The 21,863-nt window shown below is 65.8% G+C and overlaps 1 protein-coding gene across 1 annotated transcript; it reads left to right on the forward strand.

The window, feature by feature from the left end:
* The first annotated feature begins 1,772 nt into the window (after positions 1–1,772).
* On the forward strand, positions 1,773–19,698 carry PPP1R37 (protein phosphatase 1 regulatory subunit 37). Its single transcript, XM_035572514.2, has 13 exons — positions 1,773–1,986; positions 5,835–5,932; positions 6,409–6,454; positions 7,690–7,790; positions 10,534–10,653; positions 14,250–14,400; positions 14,823–14,978; positions 16,466–16,578; positions 16,769–16,910; positions 17,028–17,194; positions 17,634–18,507; positions 18,919–19,006; positions 19,532–19,698. The coding sequence occupies exons 1-12, from the start codon at positions 1,773–1,775 to the stop codon at positions 18,999–19,001; spliced, it is 2,265 nt and encodes a 754-aa protein (XP_035428407.1). The 3' UTR covers positions 19,002–19,006; positions 19,532–19,698.
* The last annotated feature ends 2,165 nt before the right edge of the window (positions 19,699–21,863 follow it).

Below are 21,863 nucleotides of genomic sequence, written 5' to 3' on the forward strand. Positions count from 1 at the left end.
GCGCAGGACGCTCACCGGTACCGCCATGGGGGTGGGGGGGCTGCGGGGGGGGGGGGAACGGGTCGTTAGGGGAGGCTAATTAACACACACACACACCCCCAGTGCTAATTAAGGTTAGGGAACAGCCCCCCCCCCCCCGCGGTCTACAGGGAGCTGCCCTCATAATGCCCTTCGGGGTCCCCCTTGCCCCCTGCCTGTAGGGACCCCAAAAGCCCTCGGAGACCCCAAAAGTCCTCAAAGACCCCCCCCTCCAGCCCCCCCCCCCCCCCCCAGCCCCGTGTCCTCCCCCTTAGACCTATGGACCCCCCCCCCAAAAAAAACACCTCCTAAAGCCTCTGCCCCCTCCACCACCCCCCACAAGACCCCCCCCCCCCAGTGCCCCTCCCAAGTCCTGGGACCCCCCCCCCAAATCCCCCATGTCCCTCTGCAGACCCCCCCCCCAACGCCCTGTGATCCCCCCGCAAACAAACCCCTCCTGAAGCCCCTGCCCCCCCCCCCCCGTGCCCCTCTCCAGACCCCCCCCAAGACCTCAGCTCCCTCGGTGCCCCCCCAAGACCCCTAACCCCCTCCTGAAGCCCCTGCCCCCCCCCAGAGCCCCCCAATTACCCCCCCAGCCCCCTCCTGAAGCCCCTGCCCCCCTCCATCACCCCCCCATTTACCCCCCCTGCCCCCCTCCATCACCCCCCATTTACCCCCCATGCCCCTCTCCAGCCCCCCCAGCCCTCTGTGACCCCCCCCCAACCCCTTCCCAAAGCCCCCGCCCCCCCCCATCACCCCCCCCCCCCCACGACCTCAGCCCCCTCGGTGCCCCCCCCCCCAGCCCCCTCCTGAAGCCCCTTCCCCCCCCGGAGCCCCCCCAGTAACCCCCCCGGTGCCCCTCTCCAGCCCCCCCCCCAGCCCCCTGTGACCCCCCCACCCCCTCCATCCCCCCCCCAAAACCTCCCTCCCCTTAGGCCCCCCCGAGGCCTTCCCCTCCCCCCCCCGAGCCTCCCCCTGCCCTCAGCCCCCCCCCAGGACCCCTCCCGTGACCTCTGCCCCCCCAAATCCCCCCCCCGGGACCTTCGTGCCCCCCATTCCGCCCCAAAACCCCCCAAAACTCCCCCAAATCCCCCCAAATCCCCCCCGTGCCCGCACCCCTCACGGCCCCCCACTCACGCTCCCGGGGGCTCCGCGCATGCGCGGCGCTTCCCGCCCGGAAGTGCGTCACCCTCCGCCGCTCCCCCCCTCCCCCGCGGGGCCGCTTTTCCGCCGCGGCAGATTCGCCAAACGGCTCCGCGCCGCCCCCCTCCCCCCCCCTCCCTCACCCCCCCCCACGGTGCCCGCCGCCGCCTCGCCCCGTTCCCCCCCCACCCCCTCCCCGGTTCCCGCCGCCCCCTCCCTCCATTTCCCCCCCCCCCGTGACGAAAGTGCCGTTGGTTCCCCCCCCCCCCGCCGCCGCCGCCGATTCGCCGCCGCAGATTCGCCACGGCGCTGCCCCCCCCCCCCCGCGGAAATAAAAACAAATAAATAAATAAAATAGGTAAATAAGATAAAAAAAAAAGCACGACGCGAGCCGGGTGCTCGGGTGGTGAGGGGGGGGGGAGTCTTTGTGTTTTTTTTTTTCGCCCCCCCCCCCCCCCCCCGCCCCGGCTCCGTGACGAAAGTGCGGCGCTGAGGCTCAGGCCGCGGTGGCAGCGGCGGGCGGCGGCGGCTCCGCTCCGGTGCGCGGCGGCGGCTCCGGCCCGGCCCGGCCCGGCCATGCCCCGGTGAGAGGCCCAGCCCCGGCCCCCGCCATGGACGAGGCCCCGGCGCCGCTGCTGCTGCCGCCGCCGCCGCCGCCACCGCCGCTGCTCCCCGCCGCTCCCGGTGAGGCGGGCCCCGACCCGGCCGCCGGACCGCCGGGCCCCGAGGACGGGCGGCTGAGGCACGGGGCGAAACGGGTGACGTTCCCGTCCGACGAGGACATCGTGTCCGGGGCCGTGGAGCCCAAGGATCCGTGGAGACACGGTAACGGCGGCGGGGGAACGGGGATGGGGGATGGGGGGGGGGGGGGTTGAAGAGCAGGGACCGGGAACCGGGGGGGGTGGGGGGGTGGAACGGGGCCGGGGGTGAGCGGTGGGCACCGGGAACCGGCCCCGGGGGTTGGGTTGTGGGGACCGGGAACCGGAGGGGAGATGGAGCCGGGGGTTGAGCAGCAGGGACCGGGAGCCGGAGGGGGAACGGCCCCCGGGATTGTGCGGCAGGACCGGGAAGCGGGGGGGAGACGGCCCCGGGGGTCGAAGAGCAGGGGCCAGGGACAGGAGGGGAAACGGCCCCAGGATTGAGTGGTGGGCACCGGGAACCGGAGGGGAGACGGCCCCAGGGGTCGAGCAACAGGGACCGGGAGCCGGAGGGGGAACGGCCCCGGGGCTGAGCAGCGGGACCGGGAACTGGCCCCGGGGGTTGAGTTGTGGGGACCGGGAACCGGAGGAGATCAGCCCCGGGGTTGGGTTGTGGGGACCGGGAACCGGAGGGGAAACGGCTCCGGGGGTTGAGCAGCAGGGACCGGGAACCGGAGGGGAAACGGCCCCGGGGCTGAGCAGCGGGACCGGGAACTGGCCCCGGGGATTGAGTTGTGGGGACCGGGAACCGGAGGAGATCAGCCCCGGGGTTGGGTTGTGGGGACCGGGAACCGGAGGGGAAACGGCCCCGGGGCTGAGCAGCGGGACCGGGAACTGGCCCTGGGGGTTGAGTTGTGGGGACCGGGAACCGGAGGGAAAACGGCCCCGGGGGTCAAAGAGTGTGGACCGGGAACCGGAGGGGAGATGGTTCCGGGGCTGAGCAGCAGGGACCGGGAACCGGAGGGGAAACGGCCCCGGGGCTGAGCAGCGGGACCGGGAACTGGCCCTGGGGATTGAGTTGTGGGGACCGGGAACCGGAGGAGATCAGCCCCGGGGTTGGGTTGTGGGGACCGGGAACCAGAGGGGAAACGGCCCCGGGGATCGAGCAGCGGGACCTGGGAACCGGAGGGGAGATGGCTCCGGGGGTTGAGCAGCAGGGACCGGGAACCGGAGGGGAGAAACGGCCCCGGTTCCCCCACCAGCTCCGCGGGCACCCCGAGGGCCCAAACCCCGGTGCCGGTACCGGGCCGAAGCTCCCGCAGCTCAGCGAGGCCACCGCGAGGTCCTGCTCCTGGAGGGGGCGACCCCCCCCATGGGCACAAACCGGGGGGGGGGAGGGGGGGGTGAAAACAGGTTCGGGGAAGGACCTGGGGGTGGAAATCCCGACGTAAACGGGCCGGAGGCTGGGGGAGGCTGCGGGGGGACCTCGCTGCGGCCCCCCCCAGTGCCCAAAGGGGCCTCCGGGAAAGCTGGGGGGGATCTTCATCAGGGAGTGCAGCGACAGGACAAGGGGTGACGGCTATAACCTAAAAGAGGGCAGGTTTCTTTCGGTCAGGGAGGGATTTCTATCCTTCACGCCCAGGGCGGTGAGGCCCTGGCGCAGGCTGCGGTGCCCCCTCCCTGGCGCTGCCCGCGGCCGGGCTGGGTGGGCTTTGGGCAGCCTGGGCCGGGGGGACCCCAAAAACCCCGCCGGATTCCAGGAGAGGAGGAAGGGGAGACGGCTCCGTCTCATCCCAGCGCTGAAATCCCGCGGTTTTGGGGGCAAAAGCTTCTCGCCGAGGCCGAGTCGGTGCTGGAAAGGGCGATTCGGTGACTTCCAGCAGGAGCCAGCAAGCCTCACGGGCGCGCGGGATGCAGCCGAGGTCGCTGGAAGCTTTCCCCGGCTTTTTACGGCATCTTCTTCCTCCTTGCGAAAGAAACGTGAAGCGTTACCACCCAGAAACGCGCGTTTCCCCCCCCCCCCAAATCTTTTCACGGGGCCGCGGAGCTGGGCGCCGCGCTCGCAGCCGCGTCCCTCGCGCGGCGGTTGGGCTGTCAGATTTTGGGGGTTTGGGGGGCCTTTGAGCCACGTGGAGGTGCGCGTCACCTCCGCCGCCCTGCTGCTGCGCCGCTTTTTATTTTCCCACCCAGCTTCTTCGTGCCGAGCTTCGTTTTCGTCGCCTCGTCGGGCTCCCTCCTGGCGGGGTGGCCGCGATCACCCCGCTGGGTTTTAACGTTTCTCTCCTTGTTTTTACCCCCCCCCCCCCCGCACCAGGACTGGCGATTTTTGGAGCGCTCGGCCCTGAAGGAGCCTCTACGAAGCCCCGCGTGGCGCTCAGCCCTCGCTGCCTCCTTTCTCCGCCGCCTTTTTACTGACCCGCATCGATTCCTCCCTCCTTTAATTCTTTATCACCAGGCTCTCGTTTCAGCGCCGGGTTCGGTTACGGATTTCTGCTTCCACCCCGCAGGGCTCGAGGCCGAAGGGAGCCTCCTCCCCGGGGAGCAGGGGCCGGATTCTGCGCCCGGTTCGGGGCTCGGTCCCGCCTCGGGTTACGCCACGAGCCTGGCGGCTGGCAGCTAACGACCGCGTTAATGAGTAACGCCTCGTTTGCTTCGCCTCGTTTGCTTCGCCTCGCCGGCGGCCCCCTCGCTGCGGGTCGGCGGTTGGCACGGCGCCGGTTCGGATCCGGGATCCTCGGGGGTTGGGAAACGCCCGCGTTGCTCTTCCGACCCTAATCTGCTGCTCGGTAACGAAGAGATTAATTAGGGAGCTGCCCTGCGCGGCCGGATTAGCAGAGGTACAGAACGAGCAGCGCCGACGGGGTCGGCGTTGCCAGAAGAAACCCCCCCGCTAACCAGGAGCATTGGGGGGCTGCAGTTTCCTGAGCTCCCCCGTCTCCTTTTCTCCTTTTATTCGATGTTTTTCGGGGTGCAGAGGGAGCGAAAAGGCCGAAGAGCTGCTGGTGCTGAGTGCTTTATAAATCCCCTTCGTTTTACGGCGACGTCGCCGCACAAAACCCCGGGGAAAACACGCGCGGGGCCCCGGGATCCCCCCCCCTTGGGCTCTGCCGAGAGAAACAAATAATTTTGGGGGACAAGGCGGCCTCGGGGCGCTCAAAGCAGGGCCCGGGAGGAACCCGGCGGCGTCTGGGGGGGTTTTGTGCACGTCTGGGGGGGTTTTGTGCGCGTCTGGGGGGGTTTTGTGCGCGTCTGGGGGGGTTTTGTGCGCGTCTGGGGGGGTTTTGTGCGCGTCTGGGGGGGTTTTGTGCATGTCTGGGGGGGTTTTGTGCGCGTCTGGGGGGGTTTTGTGCGCATTGGGGCCCCCCGCAGGGCCGGTGCTTTCGGTGCCGTGCGTGCTCTGCCCGCTGAAGCAGCCCCCCTGCGCGAGCAGTTTGGTTTTCAGCCCCTGGGGGTTAAAGAAAGCAGCCGAGGTTTTGGGGCAAGAAAGCTGGTTTTAGGTCCTGCGTGGCTGAGAGGCGCCGTGGGGCGTGCGCAGACCTTTGCTGCTTGGTGCCGCGGGTGTTTGCTGCCCGAAAACCTCGCTGCCGTGGCTTGGGAAGGGGAAAAGGGGTCGGGAAAAGGGGCTGAAAACGGCGAAACGGAGCCAGAAGCTGCTGAGAGCTGGGCTTGTGCAGCCTGCAGCCGAGCAGGCTCGGGGGGCCAAGGGTTTTAGGCCGAAAAAGGAGAGGTTTGGGTTGGGTGGAAGGCGGAAACGGGTTGTGCTGAGCACGGTGAGACCTGGACGGGGCTGCCCGGGGGAGCTTTGGGTGCCCCGCCGCTGGCGTTGGGCCGGATCCGGCGCGAGACGCCCCCGTGACGGGGAACCCGAGCCACGGAGCCCCGCGGCTCGCGGGTGGGCAGGGCGCCCGGAGGCAGCCGCGCCTCCGGCGAACGTTTTCGGGGCGAAAACCCGGCGCGAGGAATCCGGGGGGGCGAGCGGGAGGGGCCGCCCGAATCGCCCCGCGCCCTAACGGGAATCCTCTCCCTCTTTTCCAGCCCAGAACGTGACGGTGGACGAGATCGTGAGCGCCTACAAGCAAGCCTGCCAGAAGCTCAACTGCAAGCAGATCCCCAAGCTGCTGAAGCAGATCCAGGTGGGGGACCCCCGGGCCCTGCCCCTCGCTGAGGATTTGGTGGGTTGGGCGCAAACCCCCCTGGTTTAATCCCGCAAAGGGCTTCTGGCCGGGCGAAGCCGCCCCGCGGGGCGCCACCAGCGCAGGAGCCTAATTAGCAGAATATTTTTGCTTAATTTGCCGTTGAGGCCGAGCCTGCGAGCCGAAGGAGGGGACCCAACGGGCTCGTTCTCCCAGCGGTTTGGCCCTCGGGTGTTATTGAAATGGAAAACGTGCCCGTGCCTGCAGGGAGAGCGGGGCTGAGCCGGGCTTTGCCCCGGGCACGTAGCGTGAATCCGAGGCCCGCTTAAAACCTCGGTCCTCAGACGCGGCGTTTAAAGATTTAGCTCTTCTTAGCGTCGGGATTTGCCCGATTTTCTGCGTTATCTCCTCGAATTCCGGTGCAGGAATTCCCCTCCCTTCCTCCCGTGTCCGAAACGCTGCTCTGTCTTTTACAGGAATTCAAAGATCTGGCCCCCAGGATAGATTGCCTGGATCTGAAAGGTAAGCCCCCTCCGACGCCACCAGGGGAATTAATTTTGCTGCGTTTTGGGCAACATCAGTGGGTTTTTGGGGGCCAGCTGGAGCCGCGCTCCCGGCCGGGGCTCCCGCAGTCGGAGCAGGGGGAGGCGCCGACTCGTCCTTCCCCCAAAACGGCTTCCCTGGGGGCTCGGGGCCAGCAGGAGGCCGGGCTCTGCTCCCCAGGGGACGAACGCTCGCGTCGGGTCCCTCGTTGAGCCCCCTGCTGCCCCCCTTTCCCCCCGTTCCCAGCCCTGCAGCCGGTCCCTGCGCCCTTGGGCGAGGCTCTTCCTCCGCCGCGCGATGCCTTCCGCTGCCAAGAGCCCGGGGACCTTGAACTGAGCCCGGGCCAACCAGCTCGCCCAAACAACCCCCAAATAAATCCCTTTTTGGGGCCCTGTTGTCGTCTTTTGAGCCAAACGCTTCCCGGCGGGATGTTTTCTTGGCTCCCCCATCTGGCCCCGCGCTGGGGGGGGGGGCGGTTCTGAGAAGACCCCGAGGGACGTGGGGGCCCTGTTACAAGGCGTAAATGCATCCTTACGCACCACGCCAAGCACCCTCAGCCTCTCCTGCTCGCCTCTGCGCAGGGGGAAAGGGTTTGGGGTAAAGCAACGTCCTCCGGGGACGTGCGTCACCGGCCGAAGGAAGCCAGCCACGATTTTCCAGAGCGTCCGCTGGGAAACGGGCAGAGAAATAAGCAAATAAAAGGCCCCGGGTCTTGGAAAAACGTTCTGGAGGCAGCTCGTACCTTTTACTTCCCTAAACCGAAAGGGGAGGAATTGGATTTGTGGGATCGGGCCTTGGCCGCGTGGTGCTTTTGTATGGCGAAAGGAATCGGGGCGCAGTGAGGGAGGGGCTGAAGCGGGCGAGGGGCTGGCTCGTTCGGAAAAGAGCCGCAGAAATCCCGGTTTGGGTGAAAAAACAGCGTCCTGGTGGCTCACGGCTGGACGGGATGAGGGCTGGGGGGGCTCCCGTGCTGGTTTTTGGGTGGATTTCCACCTTGCCTTGTGCTGGAGCCTGCCCCGGGCTGGGAGGCGAGGGTGAATGAATTCCCACGCGGGCACAGCGGGTCTGACGGCGGGCTCTGAATTTCCCCCCAGCTGGGTTTTTTGGGGGGGGGGGGGGGGTGCTCTGGGCACGGGGAGGAGAAATTCGCCTTTGTGCGCGCCCCGTCCGCGCCGACAGCTCCAAACCCACCTCGTTTTGTTTTCCTGCCCCAGGGGAGAAGCTGGATTACAAGGCCTGCGAGGCCCTGGAGGAAATTTTCAAGCGGGTCCAGTTCAAAATTGTTGACTTGGAGCAAACGAGCCTGGATGAAGACGTAAGTGGCCGGACCTCTGCCGGCTCCTCGTTCCCAGTTCGGTTTAGCAAAAACCTTTTGGGGTTTCCAGCACCTTCCGGGCTCTGATCTTTGTGGGGTGCCCCGTGCCCATCCCCTTCGTATCCGCGCCCTCGTTTGGCTCTGTGCGTGCAGCATTTGCTGCTCCAAACCCGACCATTTGAGCACTCTGGGTTTAAAACCCAAGGAGAGGGTTAAAAAGCCTTTTTTTTAGGGGGGGGGGGCGTGGCTCACCGCACCCCTGTGGCTGTCAGAGCTGCTCCACCGCTGTGGGTATCGAATAAAGCAGAGCGGAACCCATCACGGGGCCCGGTTTGTCCCCAGCTGCCTGTCCCCTGCCTGCCCTGCTCCTCTCGGACCCGTGGCTCCCCGTGCCCTGGTTTTTTGTTGTTTTTTTTTTTTTTTTTTCCCTAAATCAAAGTTTCCCCGCTTTTTTTTTTTTCTTTTTTACCCTAAATCAAAGTTTGGTTTCTCCATCCCACCCCATCCCGCTGCCAGCTCTGGAGCGTCCCCTCGCTTCGTGTGTCCTCCCCGTGCCATCCATCCCCATCCCACCCCCGCCTCCAGAGCTGCGCTGCCACGTCCCCTTGGTGCTTTTTTTCCCCTTTTTCCCCCCCCCGCCCCCCCCCCCAACTCTTCAGCAAGGCCCCGTGGCATCCGACCGGGAGAGGTTAAGGGGGGAAATCGTGGCCGCGGCTGCGCTCGGCATCGGTTTCCCACCGACCCCGGCGCGTCCCGGCGCTGTGCCCACGCTCTGGGTCCCCCGTGACGTGCCCAGTGGGGCAGGAGGAGGCCGTTTTTGGGGGACAGAGCTGTCCCCAAGCGGGGTGCAGCCCGGGTGATGAGCTGGGGGCCCCCCTGGGGCTGTCAGCCGGCGCTGCGCCTCCCGCCCGGCCTCGTTACCTGGGACTGGGATCCCGCAGGGTGCCCCAAGCTCATCCCTTGCCTCCGGGAGCACCGGCAGGGGTTTTGCACCTTTCCCTTCCAGCAGCACCCACGGGTGCCTGCCTGGTGCCGGATTTTGGCCCCGCTCCCAGCTCCCTCCCCCAGAAATCCTTCCTTTTATTCGCCCAAGCGAGCCCGAACCCTCCCCGGCTCCTCCCCGCCGCGCGCTCCTCCTAACCCCGCTGCAGGAAAGATGAATTCCACCTCAACTATGGTGTGGGAGGGAGGTTTGGGAGCCCAGCCCTCACCGGGAGCTCGTTCGGGGACAGAACCGCGCTCGTCCCCGTACCAAAAGGGCTGATTCACGCCGCGTCAGCCGGCTCCGTGCCGCGGCACGCCGGCCCCTGACTCACCCGGCGGCCGACGAGCGCGCCCGGATTCCCCTCGTCGCTTCCCGCGGCGCGAAGCCCTGCTGTTCCCCGAGGACCTGTTCTCTGCCTGCGCCTCGTGCTGCCGTTTTCCAGTCCTCCAGGTCTCTCCGCATACCTTTTTTCTTTTTTTTTTTTTTTTTACTGGAAGCCTCGCAGCAAGCGCTTCGTGGCTCTGCCCAGCGCACGTTTCGGCTCGTCTCGCCCGAAGATGCTCGTTATGTAATTAAGCAAATTGGCCCCCTGCTGCTGTGGGGAGCTCTGGACGCTTGACAGGCGCAGGTCCTGCTCTGCCCAGCCCTTTCACTCCTAGCCCTGGCTGCAGGCCCCGGCTTTTGTACGTTTTTGCTGGGATTGCCCCAGAAATCGCCCTGTAAATGGCAGCGTCACGCCTGGGTAACCCCGCGGGGAACGTCCCTGCCGTGGGATCAAATCTCCCAGGAAAATGTTTTCCCGTGTCCCCGGGAGCACGCGCTCGGGTGCCTGGGCGTCCTCGGTGCCTTGCTCCGGCCACGGTTCCTTCCCCTCCTGGTGCCAAGGGGTGCCAGGACGGGGGCTGAATCCCCGCTGGGCTTCAAAGCCCCGCGTCGCTAAATCCCCCCGCAGCCCGACGAGCGAGGATCTCGGAGGAAACCCGACTTCTTCCCACTTCTGCCAGCTCCCCCAGGGTGAACCTCGCGGGGCCGAGCACGCCCGACGGCCTCCAGCGACACAACCCAAAGCCTTGCCTTCTGCCCCCGGGGCAGCAGATCTGCAGAGAGCCCCCCAGCAGGAGTTTGTTCCCCCCTTGGGGGGGACGCGGTGGCCTCGGCTGCCTGCGGGGGATCCCCGACCTCGTCTGCGAGAGCGATTCGGGACTTAATGCCCCAAAGGTTACAGTGTGGGAGGCGTCTGGAGGAGACAGGACGGCTCAAACCGAGCTGCTTGTGCCCCAGCGCAGCAAAACCACCTTTACCCCTCCTCCAGACCTCTTTTACCCCTCCTCCAGACCTCTTTTACCCCTTCTCCAGACCTCTTTTACCCCTTCTCCTCCAAACCTTCTCCTCCAAACCTCCTTTCCCCCTTTTCCTCCAAGCCTCCTTTTCCCCTTCTCCAAACCAACAGGAGCGATTGTGCCCTGCAAAACCCCACGGCCCCTTGCTCCAAGGTGCCTGCGCCAACATTTCTGCCCGAAGGCAGCTTTGCCGTCCCTGCCACTTTCCAGCAGCGCCCGGGTTTGCAAAATAGGAGGGGAAAAAGAGAAAAACGGGGACGAAACACAGGGTGCAGCACTGGTTGTTCCAAGCACGGCCACAGCGATGCTCCACGCGTCCCTCCCGCCTGAGAGGAGGAGGCCTGGCCACAGATCATATCTATTTTTTTAACCTTTTATCCCCTTTTAACGCCGCTTTTCTTGTGCCTTCGTTTTGCAGGGCGCCTCGGCGCTGTTCGACATGATCGAGTACTACGAGTCGGCCACGCACCTCAACATCTCCTTCAACAAGCACATCGGCACGCGGGGCTGGCAGGCGGCCGCGCACATGATGAGGAAGGTTCGTGCTCGCCCCCCGCCGCCGTTGGCACGCGTTTTAAACGCATAAAACACCGGGGGCTGCCCACGGGGCTTTACCCGTGGGTAGGGGCTGGCTCCAAGCAAAATGTCAGTGGCCAGAGCATGCAGGTGGTCATTCCGCCCTCTAGGAAGAGCTGAACTCCAAAAGGGTTTCATTAAACCCAAAAGGTTCCCCCCGTCAAACCCAAAAGGTCCCCCCCGTCAAACCCAAAAGGTCCCCCCCCGTCAAACCCAAAAGGCCCCCCCGTCAAACCCAAAAGGCCCCCCCGTCAAACCCAAAAGGTTCCCCCCGTCAAACCCAAAAGGCTCCCCCGTCAAACCCAAAAGGTTCCCCCCGTCAAACCCAAAAGGTTTCCCTGTCAAACCCAAAAGGTCCCCCCATCAAACCCAAAAGGTTCCCCCCGTCAAACCCAAAAGGTTCCCCCCGTCAAACCCAAAAGGCCCCCCCGTCAAATCCCAAAGTTCCCCCGTCAAACCCAAAAGGTTCCCCCCGTCAAACCCAAAAGGTTCCCCCCCGTCAAACCCAAAAGGCCCCCCCGTCAAATCCCAAAGTTCCCCCGTCAAACCCAAAAGGTTCCCCCCGTCAAACCCAAAAGGCCCCCCCGTCAAACCCAAAAGGCCCCCCCGTCAAATCCCAAAGTTCCCCCGTCAAACCCAAAAGGTTCCCCCCGTCAAACCCAAAAGGTTCCCCCCCGTCAAACCCAAAAGGTTCCCCCCGTCAAACCCAAAAGGCCCCCCCGTCAAACCCAAAAGGTCCCCCCCGTCAAACCCAAAAGGTCCCCCCCGTCAAACCCAAAAGGCCCCCCCGTCAAACCCAAAAGGTTCCCCCCGTCAAACCCAAAAGGTCCCCCCGTCAAACCCAAAAGGTTCCCCTGTCAAACCCAAAAGGCCCCCCCGTCAAACCCAAAAGGCCCCCCCGTCAAACCCAAAAGGTCCCCCCGTCAAACCCAAAAGGTTCCCCCCGTCAAACCCAAAAGGTTCCCCCCGTCAAACCCAAAAGGCCCCCCCGTCAAACCCAAAAGGCCCCCCCGTCAAACCCAAAAGGCCCCCCCCGTCAAACCCAAAAGGTTCCCCCCCGTCAAACCCAAAAGGCCCCCCCGTCAAACCCAAAAGGCCCCCCCGTCAAACCCAAAAGGCCCCCCCGTCAAACCCAAAAGGCCCCCCCGTCAAACCCAAAAGGTTCCCCCCGTCAAACCCAAAAGGCCCCCCCGTCAAACCCAAAAGGCCCCCCCGTCAAACCCAAAAGGCCCCCCCGTCAAACCCAAAAGGTTCCCCCCGTCAAACCCAAAAGGTCCCCCCCGTCAAACCCAAAAGGTTCCCCCCGTCAAACCCAAAAGGTTCCCCCCGTCAAACCCAAAAGGCCCCCCCCGTCAAACCCAAAAGGTTCCCCCGTCAAACCCAAAAGGTTCCCCCGTCAAACCCAAAAGGTCCCCCCCGTCAAACCCAAAAGGCCCCCCCCGTCAAACCCAAAAGGTTCCCCCGTCAAACCCAAAAGGTTCCCCCGTCAAACCCAAAAGGTTCCCCCCGTCAAACCCAAAAGGTCCCCCCCGTCAAACCCAAAAGGTTCCCCCCGTCAAACCCAAAAGGTTCCCCCCGTCAAACCCAAAAGGCCCCCCCCGTCAAACCCAAAAGGTTCCCCCGTCAAACCCAAAAGGTTCCCCCGTCAAACCCAAAAGGTCCCCCCCGTCAAACCCAAAAGGCCCCCCCGTCAAATCCCAAAGTTCCCCCGTCAAACCCAAAAGGCCCCCCCGTCAAACCCAAAAGGTCCCCCCCGTCAAACCCAAAAGGCCCCCCCCGTCAAACCCAAAAGGCCCCCCCCGTCAAATCCCAAAGTTCCCCCGTCAAATCCAGGAGTTCCCCACATGGAAAATAGCCACGGCCTCCCCAAAATATTAGCTAGGTTTTGTAAACCCAAACACCGACTTTGTCCAGGTTTGTCCGTTGATGAAGGGGAGACCCCTGGCCCCCTGCCCTGGCCCCCTGCAGCACTCGGAGCGTGGATCTGAAATTTAGCACGGAGAATTCTTTATCACCACGCGTGATGCCCTCCAAATGGAGGCACTGCTCTGTCTACACGCACTTCCAGCCACCGAAGGTGGAACTTCTCCTGTTTTCCTCTTCTCCCACCTTCCAGTCTCCCTGTTGCAGGTCCGTCCTTCACCTCCAGGCAGACAGAGGTCATAAAATCCCCGAGCTCGGGCGTTCTTGTAGCCTCCCCAGGTACACGGCGTCCATCAGCCACGTGCCCGCTGTGCTCAGCAGGGCTGTCGCTCCCCGGCTGCTCAAAGCTGCCCCCAGACAGAGCCGGGGGCTCTTTTTCACCCCGCGGATCTTCGTTACCGTCGGTCATTTCGATCCGGTGCTCAGCGGGCCCCGTGCCGCGGGGCGGTTCTGGTCTTTTGCTTTGTGCCAGCGCGGGGAGGAAGCGTGGCATCTACGGGAACGGTCCTGGCACGTCCTTCCCCGGGTTAAAAACACGGCACGGGGCTGTCCTGCGGAGTTAGGACACCGATTTGTGGGCGTTTTGAGCGTTTTGTGAGCGTTTTGGTGCCAGGCACCGAGACCTTGAAAGCGCAGAGCCCCGCAGAGCAGCGCGGGCTGTCCTTCGGTGCGTGCTCGCAGCGTCGGCCTCTGGATCCGGGCACCCATTATCCTTGCAGCAGGGTGCCTGGCGCCGGCGCTGAGCTCAGCAGCTCCCATTAACCTCATTGCTCAGCACCCGGATCCGCTCGGCGAGCCCACGCGTTGCACGGGCACGGGGCGGAGCGGGGCTGCCGGGCTCGTGGCGCGGCGCGCAGCCACCCTCCGACGGCAGCAGCGAGATCCCAGCCCGCTGATCTGGGCACGGGGCTGTTTTGGGACGTTTCACAGCTTCGATTTGGAGGCCTGCCGTGGAAGCCGGTCCCGGCAGCGGCCCCTCGGGGTGCGCACGGGGTCCGATCCTGCCCAAACCTTCTGGAAGCCGGGCGCTGCCCGGGGTGCGAGCGGCTCGGGGCGTCTGGGGGAGTTTAGGAAGGGAATAAAGCTCCTAATGGGAAGGGGAAGCTGGTGGCAAGAACCCCCCCCCAGCTCCTCTCCTGCTGCTTTTGTCGTCTGCCCCTCGCTGTAAAGCAGCCAGCGGAGCTCCAGAGGGGATGGGCTCAGCCGCTGGGCAGCTCGTGGCCACGTGGAGGGGCGTGCAGAGGCAGAAAGCCCTAAAAAAGCCATAAAAGCGACAGGTACACAGCCAGAAATGATCGGTAAAGGGGCTGCTGGGGTGGCTGTGCCGGAATCGGGCCCGGCCGCAGGTCCCGTGCCCGGCGGGATCCCTCGCGGCGCCGCGCCAGCTTATCGGGGTGCTCCCTTCTGGCTCCTCGCCCCTTATCTGCAGCCCGCGGGGGTGCCCCAGAAACACGATTTGGGCCCGCGGGCTCTTATCAGGGCAGCCCACCGGGCGCCTGCTGCCGTGCCACCGTCGGGAGGTGCCCCCCCCTCCCTGCCCCGACAGCACCGAGGACCGCGACCCCCTTAACCGGGGTGCTTCCGAGGGGTGCCGCGCGTGCGCTAAACCCCCTGCCCCTCGTCTTTTCCCCGCAGACGAACTGCCTGCAGTACCTGGACGCCCGCAACACGCCCCTGCTGGACCACTCGGCCCCCTTCGTGGCCCGCGCCCTGCGCATCAGCAGCAGCCTGGTGGTGCTGCACCTGGAGAACGCCAGCCTCTCGGGGCGCCCCCTCATGCTGCTGGGTGAGTGGCGGCCACCCCAAAACCCCCCGGGGACCCCGCCGGGGGAGAGGGCGGAGGCCGGCGCTGGGCGGCCCCGTCGTTAAGCTAATGAATTAGGAGTAAGTCACCACCGGGCTTAAGCTGACGGAGGCGTCGTGATGGCAGGGAAAAACGTTTCTGGGCTTTAATTGCTCGTTAGGGCAGCCCGACTGGGAAAACGACCGCAAGCACACGTGCTGCCGGCGCCGACCCCCTCCGAAAGCCAAAACACGCCGGGGGGGGGAGAATTTTTAAAGGTTTTTAGCCCTCGCTCAGCTGCATGGGGTCGGAGCGCCTCTCACCTCTTGTCTGCAGTGGATTTTTTTTGGGGGGGGGGGGGATAAAACGAGCACGAGTGCTTTTTACCTGCTAAACGCGAGCCCTCTCCGTCGTCTGCCGTCCAGCCACGGCGCTGAAGATGAACATGAACCTGCGCGAGCTGTACCTGGCCGACAACAAGCTGAACGGGCTGCAGGACTCGGCGCAGCTCGGCAACCTCCTGAAGTTCAACTGCTACATCCAGATCCTCGACCTGAGGAACAACCACATCCTCGACTCAGGTCAGGCTCCTTCCGCCTCCGTGGAGCCGCTCGGGCGATTCGGCCGCGCGCGAGGAGGAGGAAAAACTCCCGGGTTGTGGCCTGGGGGAGAAAAGAGAAGAGAATTTCCCTTCCCTGCCCAGTTTCTCACCAAGCTGCGGCCCTTTGGGCGCTTTGTGGCAGCTTTTTGGGGTTAACCAAAGCGAACGGAGACGCCGAGGTGGCGTCCCTCGTGCCAAGGGTCCTGACCCTGCTGCCTGCCCCGAGCCGCAGCCGCACGGGGGAGATCTCTCTGCCCTCTGCCTGCCCTTCCCCGATTCCCCCTGCTTTCACCCCAAATTTAATCCCGCGTGCTGCCGAACCGCCCCCCCCCCCAAGGCAGAGCCACAACAAAAGCAGGGCGCCGAGCAGCTTAAACCTTTGGGAAGGGTCAAAACCCGGCGGCGTGCGAGGCTGCTCGGGCCTCCAGCTGGTTTTCCTCCAGCTCCGAGCTGGTTTTTCTCCTCTCCGTCCCACTCACCGCGGACGAACGGGGAGGCCAGATCTGATATCGAAACAGGGATTGCGAAACGCTCCCACCCCGGGCTCCGACACCAGCTAATTCTAGGTGTGGGCACCTCCCGGCGGAGCAGCCGGCGGCGCGATTGCCGCTCCGGGCGCCGTGCGTGGCCCTCGTGGGCACGGAGGCAGCCCAGCATGCCTGGGTCGGACGCGGCCGGTGCTGGTGTGGACACCCGTGCTTCCGGACGGGTCCCACCCTAAGGTGCAAATATTAATTTGCCCGCCTCGCAGGTCAGCTGGCACGGCTCGTGCGTCTCTGGGCACTGAATAATCGCGAGCGGCGCTGGGCTCTCTACGTGTCCGGCGTCACCCGCGAGGTGTTGCTGCGGGCTCCTGCGGCGTTGTTTGCCTGGGGATTCGACGTGCTTATCAAAATAAATATGTTTACGGCAACTGGAAGCGGCACCGGCCCTCGGCCCGGGCAGAATCAGGCCAGCCAGCCTTACTCATCGTCCCGTGGGCTGCCTCTTCCTGCGCTTCTCTCCCGTCTCCGTGCGGGCGCGGGGGCAAATCCCAGCCCCCTGCTCAGGCACCGTGCCCTCCAAGCTCCATCCCGTGCGTTTTTTCCCCCCCATTTCAGAGGCTGGCACTGATTTAGCGTGTACACCGAGAGCTTAATTGCCTGCCTGTGTGTTTGCCGTGCAGCAGCCGCGGGTTTTGCCTGGCCCCGAGGCTCAGCGGGGTTCGGAAGCGCTGCCCACACCGAGCCCCCCATCCCGGGACGTGGGGCGCAAATCCCCCCCCCCCGTGCCCGTGTCCCGCTCTGCACAGCGGCTGATTTAAGCCACGTTTTCCCCTCTGGGGGGGGGGGGTCTCCCAGCCCCGTCGAGCGAAGAGCAAAGCCGGAAGAGCTCCGATAAAAAACCCGCTGGTGTCGGGGCGGTGCGACCGGGGGCAGACCACCTCGGAAAGCCCCAGATCCTCACCGCCCGCTGCCGTTCCTCCAGGCTTGGCGTACATCTGCGAGGGGCTGAAGGAGCAGCGCAAAGGGCTGGTCACCCTGGTGCTGTGGAACAACCAGCTGACTCACTCGGGCATGGCGTACCTGGGGATGACGCTGGTGAGTGCGCCCGGCCGGAGGCTTCCTCACCCTCATCCCCCTCCTCCGTCCCCGTTTCCTCCGTCCCACCGCCTCGCCGTGCCTCCCCGCTGTCCCTTTCCCCCCCACCCCGTGCTTCGGCTCCTCGCTGAGCTTCGGGACGGACCCAGCTGGAGCCTCTTTTCCCCACCCCCCCACCCACCCCCCGCAGCCTCACGCCCAGAGCCTGGAGACCCTGAACCTGGGCCACAACCCCATCGGCAACGAGGGCGTCCGCAACCTGAAGAACGGCCTCATCGGGAACCGCTCCGTCCTGCGCCTCGGCTTGGCCTCCACCAAGCTGACCTGCGAAGGTGGGCCCTCCTCCTCGGTCTGCCCCCCCGAAAAACGCCTTTTTTCGGGGTCCGGCGGAGGCGACCGTGCCCCCCGGGGTGTCCTCCCCTCACCGGCGGCCGTCGCGTCCCCCGCAGGTGCCGTGGCGGTGGCGGAATTCATCGCGGAGAGCCCGCGGCTGCTGCGCCTCGACCTGCGGGAGAACGAGATCAAAACGGGCGGCCTCATGGCGCTGTCGCTGGCCCTCAAGGTCAACCACTCGCTGCTGCGCCTCGACCTGGACCGCGAGCCCAAGAAGGAGTCCGTAAGTCCCCGGCCCTTCGGCCTCCGAGACGGAAACGGCGATGGCTTCGAGGAGAAACCCCCCCCCCCCCCCACCCCGGGAGCTCGATTTTGGGGCGGTTTGGGTGTTTTGTGGGGAAAGGCCGGTCATGTCTAGCAGGAGAGGAGGAAAAAAAGCCCGGTTAAGGTGTCGACGCGGCCTCCTGCTTGGAAAGCTTCGTGGCCTCGACGCTGTAAGCCAAAGGGGCCCTGGCTTTAAGGCTGCCCATCGCTGCTGCGCGGCCCTGCTCGAGCAGGGTTGGTTCTCGCTCTTCCCACGGCTCGTTGTCGCTCCGGGTGGCCGGAGAGCTCGCGCCTGGCCTGGGACACGAACGGCGGGGCTGGGCGTCCCCGGGCTGCTGCTGGAGGAACGCTTCCGGCTCCCGCTTCTCCGCTCACCGACCCTTCCTCTCCGCCCGCAGGTGAAGAGTTTCATCGAAACGCAGAAGGCTCTCCTCGCCGAAATCCAGAACGGCTGCAAGCGCAACTTCATCCTGGCCAAAGAGAAGGAGGAGAAGGAGCAGAAGCTGCAGCAGTCGGCCTCCATGCCCGAAATCACCGTCACGGAGGCCCTGGAGGAAGGCCCCGGGGAGGACGACAGCGCGGCCTCCACCCCGGAGGAGGGCGAGGAGGCCGGGGAGGGCCCCGTGTCCTCGGAGAACGGCGACGCGGAGCCGGCGGAGGACGGCGACGACCGCGATGGCGCCACGGACTCCGACTCGGACACGGATGAGGAGGAGGAGGACGCGGGGTTGGCGACGAAGGACTTGAGCCAAGCGCGGGGACAAAACGATTCCGGCGGCGCCGCCGCCGCGGCGTCCCCGCAGCGGGCGAGGGCCGGGCGCGATGCCGAGGCACCGCAGCACGCCGCCAGCGCGGGGAGCCCCTCCGCGTCCCCCCAGGGGAACGAGCGGAGGATTTCGGTCTCCAGCCCCGGGCGAGGCCATAAAATCTTTGTGGTGACGCGCGTGGAGAGCCTGCCGGAGCGAGCGGCCGCCACCGCGTGCCCGCGGGAGGACGGGGACGGCCCCGCCGCCAAACCCGCCGAGCCCCCGGCCCCGACGCCGGCCTCCGAGTCCCCACTGCGGGACCCGCGGGCGAACGGGGCGGCTCCGGCCTCCGCCACCGGCGTGGACGCGGCGCCGAGCCCCGAGGAGCGCGGCAACCCCGCGCCCTGCGAGAGCCAGGCCCGCGACGCCGCCCTCCCCAACGGGCTGAAGACGGATTTCGCGCGGGCGCTGCCCGACGTCTCTCCGGAGGGCGACGGGAAAGCGGGGAGCTGCGCGGCCGAGCACGGTAAGAGCCCCCGGCCCCGTTCCCCAAACGCCCCCGGGGGGGTCCAGAGCCCTTTCCTCGCGCCGGGGTCCTTCGAATCGCCCGCTGTGAGCCCCAGCGCCGTCCCCGGGTGCAGCGGTGCGATGCTCCGGGGCTTTTCCCGTGGGAATTCGGAGCCCGCCGTGACTCTGCCCTTCAGAGCCCGGCAGTGCTTTGAAAAGCCGTTTAATTAGGCTCGTGGACGCGCCGGAATTAAGGATAGCTGCAGGGAAGCTCCGAGCTCCGAGCCTCCCGGGCGCGTTCGGCAGCGCGGCGCCTTCCCTTGATGTGGTTCGGGGAGGGGGGGGATGGGGGGGGGTGGGCAGCTCCTCGCTGGGCACCCCCGGAGGTGGCGCGGGGGCAGCGGAGGGACCGGCGGCCGTTTGCTTTCAGAGCTGAGCTGCTCCAAGAACGAGAAGGAGCTGGAGGAGCTGCTCCTCGAGGCCAGCCAGGACACCGGGCAGGAGCCGCTGTGACGCAGGTGAGGGGGGCTCGGGGGGTCAGGATCCGGCCCCGAAGTGAATGGGGGCGCGAGCTGGGGGGTCCCAAACGAGCTGGGGGGTCCCAAAGGAGCTGGGGGTTCCAAAGGAGCTGGAGGGGTCCCAAATGGTCGGGGGGTCCCAAAGGAGCTGGGGGTCCCAAATGAGCTTGGGGTCCCAAATGAGCTGGGGGGTCCCAAAGGAGCTGGGGGGTCCCAAAGGAGCTGGGGGGGTCCCAAATGGTCTGGGGGTCCCAAAGGAGCTGGGGGTCCCAAACGAGCTGGGGGGTCCCAAACGAGCTGGGGGGTCCCAAAGGAGCTGGGGGTCCCAAAGGAGCTGGGGGGGTCCCAAATGGTCTGGGGGCCCCAAACGAGCTGGGGGGTCCCAAACGAGCTGGGGGGTCCCAAAGGAGCTGGGGGTCCCAAAGGAGCTGGGGGGGTCCCAAATGGTCTGGGGGCCCCAAACGAGCTGGGGGGTCCCAAAGGAGCTGGGGGGTCCCAAAGCGCCGCTCCCCCCCTCTCTTACAGACCCCGCATCCGGGAGGCTGCGGCCGGCGCCCGCGTCGCTTCATTCTCTTCCCGCTCCGCATGATCCCGAACCTCGGGCTCCAGGACAAGGGTCGCTTCCCCCCCCGCGCCCCCCGCTGCCGCTGCCCCCCTCCCGGCCGCTCTCCTCGCTCCTTCCCCGGAGCAGAGCCCGCAGCGGGGCCGGGGGGGTGCCGGCCGCACACTACAGGGCCCGGGGACGCCGCGCGCGCCCCCGCCGCCGTCCGCGGAGGAGCCCGTGTCACCAGACGAGCTGCCCAGGACAGGCTGCCTCCGCAGCCACAATGGTTATTTATTTTAAAATTCCTTTTTTTTTGTTTTGTTTTGTTTTGTTTCGGTCTCTATTTATCGTGAGCTGCAAAGCACCGGGTGGGGATTTAGAGGACGATGTAGATTTAATTCCTCCTAGGCTAACCTTGCAACCTCTCTGAGCTGCTCCTGGCCTGCAAAAAAAAAAAAAAAAAAAAACTGCTGGAAAATTAAAAAAAAAAAAAAGGAAAAAAAGAAAAGGAAAAAAAAAAAGAAAACACACAAAAATAGGGCACCGCTCGCGGCCGCGGGGAGAGGAGCGGGGCCGCCGCGTCCCTGCCCCTGCCCTCCTCGCGCCGGGAGCGGCGCTGGCTTTTCTCAGGGGCCGGCGGGGGGGGGAAACGCGCGGGGCTTGGATATATATATATTTTTTTTTTTTTTCTGAAAAGTGCAATAAATCTATCAGGGAGCCGAGGGCGCGGGCCGGGGCGGGCATCGGGCGCCCGGGCTGGCGGGGAGCTGCGCGGTAACACTACGTCCGGGGCCGGCGGTCGGTTGGCTCGCGTTGGTCGTTTCTTTCCGTCGTGTATTTTTGTTAACACTGTTTTCTATTAAACGAGAACCGCATTCGTCACCCGCGCCTCCCGCCTGCTGCCTGCGGCGTCCGGGTCGGGGCGAAATCCCCAGATTTTGGGGGGGGGGGGCGGGGTTGGGGGGAGAAATGGGGGTGAGGTGGGAGAGAAACGTGCCCAAACCCTGGGGCTTTGCCCTTGTCCCCTTCCTGTGTCCTGGTGGGGAGCAGAGCGGCTCGGCACCGCTTTGGGCTGATTTCCCAAGGAATCGGGACCGGCACCGACATCAGCCGCTCGGCACCGCTTTGGGCTGATTTCCCAAGGAATCGGGACCGGCACCGACATCAGCGGCTCGGCACCGCTTTGGGCTGATTTCCCAAGGAATCGGGACCGGCACCAACGTCACCACTTGTCCTTTAGGGCGACTCCTTGGGGCCGGTCCCCGCTCTGCCCAGCCTGGAGCTCACCGGCTGCATTTTACCACGTTTTGGGTTTTTTTTGTGGTGCCCTGCCATAACTAAAGGCTTTCCCCGTTGCCTCGGCGCAGGCTCTGCCCCACTCCCACCGCCCTCCCTGGCTTTTTGAGCACCTGGGGGGGGGGGGGGGGGCGCGGGACCCCCAAAAAAATGATTTTTAGGTCGAGACACGGAGTGGGTGGGTTCACTGCTTTATTAGGGCATCGCCTCCGTGCCCTGCAGCCACCGCGTCCCCGCGCCTCCGCGGGCGTCCCTCGGGGTGGCTTTTCCTCGGTGGCTCCCGCTTCGGCCATCGGCAGCAGGAGGGGGCCCTGGGGGGGGGGGGGGGGGGGTTGCACCCATGACCCCCCCCTCCCATGGGTGGCAGAGTCTCCCCCGGGGGGGATTCGTCCCCACAAAGGCTCCGCAGCCGTCCTGGGGTGCTCCTTTTTGGGGCCCCAGATGGCCGTGACCTCCCGGTCCCCTCTGGTCCATCCCAGTCCCTCCCAGTTTCCCCTGGACCCTCCCCAGTGCCGTCCCCTCAGCAGGTTCCTGGTGCTGGTTTCAGCCCCTACTGTGGCTCCTGGGGACAGGGGGACAGGAATTGTCCCTGTCCCCATCCTGTCCCCATCCTGTCCCTGTCCCCGTCCTGTCTCAGTCCCTGACCTCATCCCTGTCCCCATCCTTGCCCCTGTCCCCAACCTCATTCCTGTCTGTCCCCATCCTGTCCCCATTCTCATCCTCTCCCTGTCCCCGTCCCATCTAATCCTTGTCCCCATCCTTGTCCCTGTCCCCAGCCTCGTTCCTGTCCCTGTCCTGTCCCTGCCCCATCTAACCCCTGTCCTGTCCCCATCCAGTCCCTGTCCCCATCCCGTCCCCACCCCCACCCAGGTCCCAAACCGCACCAGACACCAGCTCACGGGCACCCTCCTGCCACCGCCCGCGGGGACGGGGCCGCCCCGCTGCCACCCGGCTCCGCGCCCCCTTGGGGACCGAGGGGCCGCTCCCCGTCCCCGCGTCCCGTCCCCGTCCCCGCCG

Source organism: Cygnus atratus, unplaced genomic scaffold, assembly GCF_013377495.2.
Source record: "Cygnus atratus isolate AKBS03 ecotype Queensland, Australia unplaced genomic scaffold, CAtr_DNAZoo_HiC_assembly HiC_scaffold_166, whole genome shotgun sequence".
Taxonomy (NCBI): domain Eukaryota; kingdom Metazoa; phylum Chordata; class Aves; order Anseriformes; family Anatidae; genus Cygnus; species Cygnus atratus.